This window comes from Bos grunniens, chromosome 3 (genome assembly GCF_055505025.1).
Source record: "Bos grunniens cultivar Pamir isolate PY7600 chromosome 3, Bosgru_T2T1.0, whole genome shotgun sequence".
NCBI lineage: Eukaryota > Metazoa > Chordata > Mammalia > Artiodactyla > Bovidae > Bos > Bos grunniens.
In genome coordinates, this window is record NC_141167.1 from 55,821,031 (window position 1) to 55,832,594 (window position 11,564).

Here is an 11,564-nt window from a genome sequence, read left to right on the forward strand (position 1 = left end):
CAAACTGCCAACATTTAGTGGATCATATTGAGCTAGGGAATTCCAAAAAAACATCTACCCGTTTCATCGATTATGCCGAAGCCTTTGACTTTGTGGATCATAATAAACTGTGGAAAGCTCTTAAAGAGATGGGAATACCAGACCATCTTACCTTTCTTCTGAGAAACCTGTATGCAGGTCAAGAAGCAACAGTTGGAACTGTGTATGGAACAAATGACTAGTTCAAGATCAAGAAAGGAGTACTTCAGGGCTGTCTGCTGTCACCCTGTTTGTTTAATCTATACACTGAGTGCATCATGAGAAATGCCAGACTAGATGAGTTACAGGCTGGAATCAAGATAAGCGGGAGAAACATCAACAACCTCAGATATGCAGATGATACCACTCTAATGGCAGGAAGCAGAGAAACTAAAGAGCCTTTTGATGAGTGTGAAGGAGGACAGTCAAAAAGCTGGCTTAAAAGTGAATATTAAAAAAATGAAGATCATGGCACCCGGCCCCATTACTGCATGGCAAACAGAAGGAGCAAAGGTGGAAGCAGTAACAGATTTCCTCTTCTTTGGTCTCTAAAATCACTGCAGATGGTGACTGCAGCCATGAAATAAGAAGACGTTTGCTTCTTCTCTAGAAAGCAATGACAAACCTAGACAGTATGTTGAAAAGCAGAGACATTCTTCTGCTGACAAAGGTTTGTATAGTCAAGGTTATGGTCTTCCTAATGGTCACGTACAGGTGTGTGAACTGGACCATAAAGAAGATGGAGCACCAAAGAATTGATACCTTCGAACTGTGGTGCTGGAGAAGACTCCTGAGAGTCCCTTGTACAGCAAGGAGATTAAACCAGTCAATCTTAAGGGAGATCAACTCTGAATACTCAGTGGAATGACTGATGCTGAAGCTGAAACTCCAGTATTTTGGTCATCTGATACGAACAGCTGACTCACTGGAAAAGTGCCTGATGCTTGGAAAGATTGAGGGTAGAAGGAGAAGAGGGCGCCGAAGGATGACATGGCCTCACCAAAGCAATGGACATGACCTTGTGCAAACTTTGGGAAATGGTGAGGGACAGGGAGGCCTGGCGTACTGCAGTCCAAGGGATCACAAAGAGTTGGACATGACTGGGTGACTGAACAATGACAAAAATCATAAGGCACCTCCTTCCAAAGACTGGAGAAAAGGAAAGAGAGGAAAGTAGAGAAGGGGGACAAAGAGGGGAAAAACAGAGAAAGATAAAGGAAAAAATGAAAGAAAATGCTGGCACTGGCTGCTACTAAATTCTCTACTCCTAAACTAAAAAGCCTCTTGATGAAGGTGAAAGAGGAGAGTGAAAAGTTGGCTTAAAACTCAACATTCAGAAAACGAAGATCATGGCATCTGGTCCCATCACTTCATGGGAAATAGATGGGGAAACAGTGGAAACAGTGTCAGACTTTATTATTTTGGGCTCCAAAATCACTGTAGATGGTGACTGCAGCCATGAAATTAAAAGACACTTACTCCTTGGAAGAAAAGTTATGACCAACCTAGATAGCATATTCAAAAGCAGAGACATTACTTTGCCAACAAAGGTCCATCTAGTCAAGGCTATGGTTTTTCCTGTGGTCATGTATGGATGTGAGAGTTGGACTGTGAAGAAAGCTGAGTGCCGAAGAATTGATGCTTTTGAACTGTGGTGTTGGAGAAGACTCTTGAGAGTCCCTTGGACTGCAAGGAGATCCAACCAGTCCATTCTGAAGGAGATGAGCCCTGGGATTTCTTTGGAAGGAATGATGCTAAAGCTGAAACTCCAGTACTTTGGCCACCTTATGCGAAGAGTTGACTCACTGGAAAAGACTCTGATGCTGGGAGGGATTGGGCGCAGGAGGAGAAGGGGATGACAGAGGATGAGATGGCTGGATGGCATCACTGACTCAATGGACGTGAGTCTGAGTGAACTCCGGGAGTTGGTGATGGACAGGGAGGCCTGGCGTGCTGCGATACATGGGGTCGCAAAGAGTCGGACACGACTGAGCGACTGAACTGAACTGAACTGAAGCTCCAATATCACAAAAGGTGATGGTGGTGGTGGTTTAGGCATGAAGTAGTGTCTGACCCTTGTGACCCCATGGACTGTATGTAGCCTGCCATTTCCATCTCCAGGGGATCTTCCTGACCCAGGAATTGAACACAGGTCACCTGCACTGCAGGCCAGATTCTTTACCGACTGAGCTACAAGTAATAAAAATAAAAGGATAAGAAAAGTTGCAGATGAACTACCAGAAGTGCTGATTATGCCAGATGAGAAATGAAAATCAAATATTCAAAAGATACCCATTTGCAGCCTTAAGACAAAAAAGACAAGATTCAGAATCTGCTGTGAAAAATCACTTCTCTCGTGGAAACTAATCCAGGCAGTTTTGATCCACTGTACCTTCTGGGTTTGTATCTCCACAGAAGGCAAATATGGGTATATTTTAAAGATTAATTTTCTTTGTTTTTGTTCCAAACTGACTTAATACTCATTTAGGTAGCCAGACTTTTTAATTTGCCTCATCATGGCAAAACTAAACTGACAGACCATCTTTTTTGGTAAGAGAAATAGAATGTTGGTATATTAAATTATTAAGGGTACTGATTTTTAAACATTCAAAACCATAACAAGTTTCAAAAATGACAGGGACAAAATGAATATTCTAACTGCTGGAATAAGTAAATCATTTTGCTTTTTCTCAGTCATTTTAAAGGTAATAATGATGCTTTATCATATATGAAAATGCTTGCTCTGTTTCCCCAAAAATGCACTGACACATTTTATGACATTTTGTCCTACATTGTAATGTTTATTTTATAAAGTATTTATATCAGTGAAAACATTTTTAAATAAGTTGATACAGAATCTGGTTCATCAATGTATTAGGCTTATCTTTGTTACATTTAGAACTAGAGATATTAACAATGCCCTTTGGAATTATATTCGTGAAGAACAGATAATGTTTATGAATTGAATGCATGAATATTATATATCTATATTTAAACAAATAACAGAACATAAGCATCCTAATGAAAATTAAAACTTGAATGTCAGTATATTTATTCACAGTGATCTTGCAATTATTACATGCAATATCAAAATATTTCAAAATTAAGAAAGTCTTCATTCCATGCTATTCATGAAAAATATTTCACCTCATATTAATTTATAACCACACACCATTTTCTTAACACCATTTTGGCAACTAATCTTTTACTTTACCCATCAGATTTGGCTAAAGTTTCTCTTAGCTGTTTCTGAAAATTAAACAAAATCTCACTGCCTCAAAATCCCTCTCAAAAATCTCATTCCCTCTCAAAATCTCACTGCCATTGAGGATAGGAAAAAAATAAATATATAATTGAATAATTTAAATTCAATTGATGTCATATATATAAATTATAAATAGAAGTCCGAGAACAGTTTTGAGCACCGATAGCATCATTTTCATAAATGAACCATCTTACAATGATATTTACTTGGGTGAGAAATGAATGACACCCATTAGCTTGTTCAGCATATTTGTTCTTAAAAATTGCTTACATGCAGAATATAATTATACCTCATAAAAGACAAAAGATATATATGTATATATATATATACACACGTCATAGAGCCATGACTATGTGCATGTATCATTATTAAATATGAAATATCATTGAGATGTGAGCAAAGAAGAGTTATTTTTCTAGTCACATTTCTATTACACACACATTATTACTTCATTAAATATTTATAACTACTGTTATTATTTGTAGGACATAGTTTAGAGTATACCTAATTGTGTTAACAGATGTGCATGTGCACGACATATACATTTTGCATGCTTTGTATCTGTTTTGATGACTGTTGCTTTGCCTATTTTGATGAGTTTCCTCTTTATTACTGAAAAAAAAACTGTTATGGAAGCAGTTATATGTTCTCAGCACTTCTATTTTATCCTGGGCAGATTCATGTTAGTGGACTATTTTAATTAATATTTCTCCCACATTCTGCTCTTAGATAGCTATTGTCACACTGCTCTCTCTACCTTTACCAGCCTGATACTGCTCTCTAGTTTATTATGATATTCTTCCAGTTGAATTTTACAAGCATACATATGGTTATTAGATAATAATGAAAAACTACTTTTTAATCATACAGTGTGTCTCCTTGAGTGAGGCACCAAGACTTCATTATTTTCTGTAAAGTGTCTGTGATGTGGTTCATAATAGCATGTCTCGAGCTGTGAAAAAGTTTTATACATGCATACAAGCAGTCAATTACATCCTTCCTGACCCTTCCTCTTCCTACCTGGGGCAAGTGTTTTCCTCCTACCCATTCTGACTACACGAAACTTCCAAAAATATTGCCCCACTTAGTAAGCTGATACGAGAGTAGAGACTATTTTCTTACCCCAACACCATCCTCTCACCCAAACATGCACTGAACTGCATCCTCCACCTTGCTCCTGCTTCTTGCTTCTCACAACTCAGTTTATTCCAACTCAAGCAATAGTGTTTTAGGTGTACCCAAAGATTATTTCAGCCATTCCCTACCTTTTTCCCTTTTATAGCATCATTACCTGGGATAGGAGGGATCTTTAACTTCCTATATTTGTAAACTACTGTGCACTAGAAGGTAACCAAAAATGTACTGAGAACCATAAGGAAGAGTAATAATAATATATATTTAGAGAATTAAAATCACCTACATTTTAGAGTTAAATATCAAAAATTTCAATACCCTTTAAACATACCCCAAAATTTCTACACAATCTTTTTCACCTCCTATCTTAAAATGTACTTACATGTCAGCATAAAGATACGTGTGTAAATAAATTATCATTAATACTTCAATAAAGTGGTAATAAATAAACTCTGGTTAAAATTATACTGTTCTAACAATTTGATTTAAAAATCTGTACTGCCTGGATTATGTCAGGTGACTGGTAATACACTGACATTTCTGGTAATCTAGAGAAGGCTGAGATTTCAGGGTTTGAGTTCTAGGTTTACCACATTAGCCCTGGGATCCTGGAAAACTCACTTAAGCTTTCAGAGTCCTACTTCTCGCATATGTAAAGGCTGTAGCATGGAGCTCAACAGAAGCTATTAATAGCTATAACCAGTTATATTGGTGTTTGTCAGTAAAGACAGCATCTGTAGTTTATATTTCAAAAGCTTGATATAAGAATTAAAGATAAACTGGGTAGAAGCAGTATAAACTACAATGAACAGTACAAATAAAGTATTATTGGTTTTACAGGTTGGGTAAATGGCCTTTTGTGGGTTGACCCTCACTAATCCATTCTTACTTTACCTAAGGGAGTCATCTTTCTAATATCAACAGTCTTATTATTGTAATTCAGCTACTTAATATCTACCAGTGGTTCTTTTTTGGTTAACAGAACAAAGTCCATACCTTTGACATCTTGACTTAATTTCCACTGATCCCTCAACTAATATATATTGTGATATATAGTCAGCATGAAATAACTGGAGCTCCTTAAAACAAACAAGCAAGCAAACAAAACACATGTTCAACTTCTAGGCCTTTGGTACCGCTGATTCCTTTTGCCTGACTTCTCTTTGTCACTTTGTTGATCTTAATGTGTGTGTTAGTTGCTCAGTCATGTTCTACTCCTTGTGACCCTATGGACTGTAGCCGATCAGGCTCCTCTGTCCATGGAATTCTCCAGGCAAGAATACTGGAATGGGTTGCCATATCCTTCTCCGGGAGATCATCCCGACCCAGGGATCGAACCTGGGTCTCCTGCATTGCAGGCAGATTCTTTATCACTGAGCCACCAGGGAAGCTCACCTTAATAAGTCTGTCTTTATTAAGTTGATCTTAATAAAACAAATTTATTCTCAATTCTGAGTGTAAATGTCACCTCCACTCGCAGAGTTCCTTGTAGTTGATTATACATTTCAAATTTACCTCTTCTAATACCTTTTATAACATTGTGTCAAATTATTAATATACTTCTGTGACTGACCTCAGATATACTAGAAATCAAGGTCAATTTCCTATTTATAATTTTAAACCAAGGGCAGAGCAGTATCTGATAAGCAGAGGCCTTATGGTCAAACACAGTGAATAATATTACAAGCACTGGGATGAGACAGCCTTGGGTTCAAATCTTGGCTCTTCTACTTACTTGTTGTGTCACTTGAGATTTTCACTTAAACTTCTTAAGACTCTATTTCCTTGTAGATAAAATGGGAATAATAATGGATGAAGGTGTTATGCTAATTAATATAGTGTACTAAGTGCACAGTAGATATTAACTATCCTAATGATGATGGTGATAATGATAATGATGAATATAATAAGTACTTATTTAATAAAAAGATAATTAATGAGGCAAAATCACTACTATTAAGACTAGTTTCTATGGGACTGTGTAATCCAAAGTCTAAATAACTTACTCAAAACTAGCTCTTGGAACAGAATACATTGAGTAAGGTTGGGTTATTATCATGATATTTATTTGGGAGGTCTTTGAGGGAGACAAATTTTATAAAGATAATGAAAGTGAAAATCAGTTGTGTCCGATTCTTTGTGATCTCATGGAGTATACAATCCATGGAATTCTCCAGGCCAGAAAACTGGAGTGGGTAGCCTTTCCCTTCTCCAGGGGATCTTTCCAACCCAGGGACCCAACCCAGGTCTCCAGCATTGCAGGCGGATTCTTTACCAGCTGAGCCACAAGGGAAGCCCAAGAATACTGGAGTGGGTAGACTATCCCTTCTCCAGTGGATCTTCCCAACCCAGGAATCAAACTGGGGTCTCCTGCTTTGCAGGCGTAGTCTTTACCAACTGAGCTATCAGGGAATGAAGATGATATTTATAATGCCAAGAAACAACAATTTTAATTGCTCAAAATGTAGGCATCCTCTGTAACAAAAATTCTGTCCAGTGATTTCATAGTGGTCTACTAACAATCTTAGAGAAAAATAAGGAAAAATGAGAAACTCTTTAGAGATGAGAAAAAGGCAACAAGATTATTCATGCCCAAAATATAACCTAGACGATTCAGAAGTTAAAAATGTTTTAATTCCAAAAATCAGAGTAAATGTATTTACTGAAAAAAAGTGTCAAATCTGTCAATGAATTAATAAAAGGTGAAAAAGATTAAAATCACTGATTGAACAATTTAAGAGGATATTATAAACCTCAAATAGTGAATATCAACACAAGTGAATATGTACCATTCTTTAAATAAAAAGGGAATTTAAGAATTTTAAAAGAAAAAAATCCCCATTAAAAACTGTGTTCTGTTTAAAAATGAAGTGCAGTGCCAAAGGTCTTGATATATTTTTATTTTTCAATGGAAAATATTTTCTCCCCTTCAGCTGGCTATTGACTTAACTGCAGGAGGAAAAAACAACTGCATTGGATAATGGAAGACGTATTTTCAAAAGAACTCATTAAAAACATGATTATGAACTGGTTGACTGATGAGGGTCCAAATTGTGAAAAATTACTGACGTTAATGATGGTAATCATGATAGTTGAAAAGTATCTAAACAACAAAAAGGCAACACTGCTTATAAAGTACTCTGGTACAATTCGCAATGATTAGTGGAAAAACACACTAATATGTCTGATGCCATATTTTGAAGGTCACTCAACTATCAACTTGCCATAATGCCATTCAATTAAATACACAGTAAAAATTCAAGATTATTTACAGAAAGAGTTTTGTAGTGCTTATATAATAGTAAATTACAAATCCTGGCTGTATATACAAGTAGAAACGCCTGATCTAATGTACCATTAAGCAACTGTAGCTTTGCTCCACATTTTTTAAACATTAAACTAATTATGATGAGGTCTGGCCTTACTATATACTGCACATTTAATCTTTTTAAAAGCCTATCAAATTGAATCATAAGATGCAACTAGTTTATGCTATATGCAAACACACACAATATTAACAATGTACAATATGCTGGCTTAATTAGAAGAAGTTCATTTTATCTTAAATACATTAAGGAGTATAATACCACAAAGTTCTAATCTGAACTTGCTATTTAATTATATTTTAAAACTAATTTATCTAAGTTGGAACTTTTTTTTTTCTTGCTTTCTCCTACAGAGAATTTTGCCCTATTGACCTAGTTAAACTAGATTCTACTAAAAATGAAAGAGAGAATAAAGATTGAGTAAAGACTGAGGAAAGAAGAGGCATGATAATGATGGAGACCACAGATAAGAAATCACTTAAATTTGATTATCAGATGGTGCTCTGTTCATCAAGCCAACAGGCTAAATTATAACCTCAAAGGAACTTTCCTGGAGTTCTTTCTCCGGGCTCTAGCCTAAAGTTCCATAAGTGAGATCTACTATTTCAGAACAGAATATATTTCAAAATTTTCTCTTTCTCTCTCTCCAGGGTATATGTCTAGAGGACACAGGAGAAAAAATTTGAATCTCTTTATGGTATTCTCAAATTTAGATACTCAAGTACTAAGAAGGTTTCTAAATGTATCACATATGGATATAGCCTGGTCTTCATGAATTCTCTGTGCTTTTTTCCCTAAAAGTATTGACTTTACTCTCTGCAATCTAGTTTTCCAGCTTAAGTTCAAGGGCAATCTACCCAAACTATTGGATTGGCCAAGAGTTCATTCAGATTTTTCTATGCCATTTTATGGAACTACTTTCTAACCAATCCAATAAGATATGCATGGAAACACCAAAAATCCATAATCAAGTATAAATTTTGATTTGTGAAGTTCAAATTTATTGTTTAGTTAGTTAAGCTTTTTTTTTTCTTTTTTTTTTTTTACCAATAGCATGAAATCAAGCAGTATAAAGACAATTTAATTTCTAGATTAGAAAAAAAGCAGTCGTATCAGAACTTAATATTAAAATACACAACAGAAGAGGTAATAAACATTGTTTACCTTCACAAATTGTGATACCATTTCCTGAATATCCAGTGTTGCAATAGCAGCCTTCACCTCCATTCCGAATTTCACATTTTGCATTTGGATGACAAGGCGTCTTGGTACAGTTTTGAGTGCAGCAACAATTCAGCAAAGTGGAAAAACCCACTAAGGAAAGTAGAGAATACACCTTTTCAAAAAGAAAAACCTTCTTCCATTGTTGAATTAGACAATATATACATTAATATGCTTCGTTTTTTTCCCATCTAGATAAATACTTTATGAGAATTTCCTAAAGGAGAATTTAGGTAGATAACAGGACACAAGCAGGAATTAACACTTTTCTTCATTCTCAACGTTTATCAAGTAAATCTCAACCAAGTTGAAACATAATAATCAACCTGGCTTTATAAAGAAAACAGTATTCTAACATCATTGGACCTTTCACCCAGAGGTGAGATATTTTTAAAGGTAGTTGCATGACTGTAAAACAATATCCGTACCCTGGGAATGACTCTGTGCAGAAAGAAATCAAGGTGAACTGAGTATCTGGGTCTTTTCAAAGTCAGATCTGTGTTATTTTAAGATGAAAAGCAACGTATCATATCATCCAGGAGGACAAATGCAATTAATGTTTTTTTTTTTTCTTTTTCCTGTGTTCTAAAGATCTTTCAAAATTCTGCCTTTTTCATAATAAAGTTTATTTTATATTTTCTCCCATTAGTGGGGGAAAAAAACCCAACTCAATGTACTTGTCAAAGACTGAGCTTCCAGAAACGGGACGCCATTCAAACACCACCAACAACATGCAGCATAAAGAGAGTACAAGCCTTTATTTCAGAGTTCTTGTAAACAAAGTTGGCAATGGTATTTTGTGGGCTGTTAGGAAAAGATAAGGAAAAGCGTAGGACGTTCCTTTTTTTATTGTTGTCCTAGTCCTTCTCAAGACAAGCCTGCTTGAGATGGGCAGTTATGAATCATGCAAGTCATTATTCTGAAAACTGTCATCCGAGATAAATTGGCCTTATCTGGTAACAAGAGATTCTTAAACATTCAATTATAAATCCCAGCTTCACATAGGGCTGTATATAGTGTCTAAACCAGAATTAATTTGGCTTCAAAGATGTGATTTATTATTTTTCTGCACAGTAACATCAAAATGTTGATTTTAAAGAAACTCAAAGTCTGGGCCAGCAGTCCCCCTTGAAACAAGGCCAGGAAACCTCTCACAAGTGTTAATGGTTTGAAGTTCTCAGATTTTTTGAGGGACAATCTGAAGAAAGGTCAAAGTCTGGGACTTTGGGGACTTGGTCAGCAGGAACAAAGAGATGACTTAGGCCCTGGGTACTGAATATCTAACCCCAGCGTTGAAAGGCCAAGGAGAAAAACATCCTGGGAAGGGCTTTTTCAGTTCTCCCAGGAGTCTTGGCGAAATGCACTTGGCCCGTGAGTACCATCTTAGAAATACCATACTCCCTACAGGTGCTGGTCCGGGCAGCCCTGGCCGCTGGGCACCGGCACTTACCTAGAAGCGGGAGGAGTCTCATTGGCAGCGCCGCGGTGGTGGCGGTGGCGGTGTCGGAGGCGCGGGCGGAGCGATGAGACCGGCGGGCCGAGTACCTGGGACGCGGCGGGGCGGGCGCGCCAGACTCCTGGCTACGGCCCGCGTGACGCGGACGTTTCCTCCGGCCACTTTCCGGCCTCTTTTGTGTAACTGCGTGTGTCCAGCGCTGAGTTTGCAGGCCATGTCCGGACCTGGCCCCTACGCTACCCTGACCTCCTCCCGGCCGCGGGGCTGCCAACCCCGTGCGCTCCGCGGAGTCTGCGGAGGGATTTTGCCCCGTCCCCGGGCGCAGAGTCCAGGGTGTAGACCTCAAAGTCAATGCGCCCCAGATATCTGCGGAGCGTACCCCCAAAAGAACTTCCAGAACTGCCTAGATCTCAGGGGTGCCTTCCTACAACCTCAATTCCCAGGACACGCCTTTTTTTTTCCCCCCTCCCTTCACTAAAACTTTTCCCTAAAGAACTGTGGGTCTAGAAGTGGACTGGAAACTTGGCTCCAAACGACAGGGCCTGGATTTCCAGCTTTCAGTCTGCACCTTGGGGGAACTCAGGGTTCCATAGTGAAGAATAAAAAGTACTCTATCTTGCCTACAGGTTAGGCTTGTGTCTAAAATGAGTAAAAACCAAGCAAACCCAAAACACAAGTGTCAAGAATTAAATGTCTACGAAGTACAAAACGGTCTTTTCAACTTTCAGCTAAAATTTACCCCTCTGCTCACCAGTCACCTCTCCTGAACCCCTGGTGCATCATATATAGCTTTCCTTTCATGTTATTATATATGAGTTGATTACATAGATTCAGATCATTTAGGTTGAAACAAGGAAACAGTTTTCGTGTAAAAGTTAAACATAACTGTCAGATGAGGCTGATCTGTAAAACAGAAAGCAGATAAGTAGTTCCTCGAGGTTGGAGTGGAGTGTGGGATTGACTGCAGGGAGGCACAGAGGGAAATGTGAGATAATGGGAATATTCTGCATTTTGATAGGTATGGTGGTTACCTAAATGCATGGGTTTGTCAGAAGTCATCTCTTAAAATTTGTGCATTTTATCACATGTAAATTATACCTTGCTAAAGTAATATAAAGAACTGACCGATCTTTGTGTCTCAGAC

The 11,564-nt window shown here is 37.7% G+C and overlaps 1 protein-coding gene across 8 annotated transcripts in view; it reads right to left on the bottom strand.

Annotated features, from left to right (window-relative positions):
• ADGRL4 (adhesion G protein-coupled receptor L4) overlaps nt 1–10,521 on the bottom strand; it is a 144,449-nt gene extending 133,928 nt beyond the window's left edge. For 7 of the 8 annotated variants that reach the window (XM_086390766.1, XM_086390764.1, XM_086390762.1 and 4 more), the window contains exons 1-2: nt 10,415–10,521; nt 8,908–9,057 (exon numbers count right to left, since the gene is read on the bottom strand). In XM_086390766.1, coding sequence (XP_086246892.1) covers nt 8,908–9,057; nt 10,415–10,436 — 172 coding nt within the window. In that variant the 5' untranslated portion in view covers nt 10,437–10,521. Of the gene's footprint in view, nt 1–8,907; nt 9,058–10,414 lie in introns of those variants that run through there. The other variant, XM_086390770.1, reaches the window with a different exon arrangement.
• Nucleotides 10,522–11,564: the final 1,043 nt, after the last annotated feature.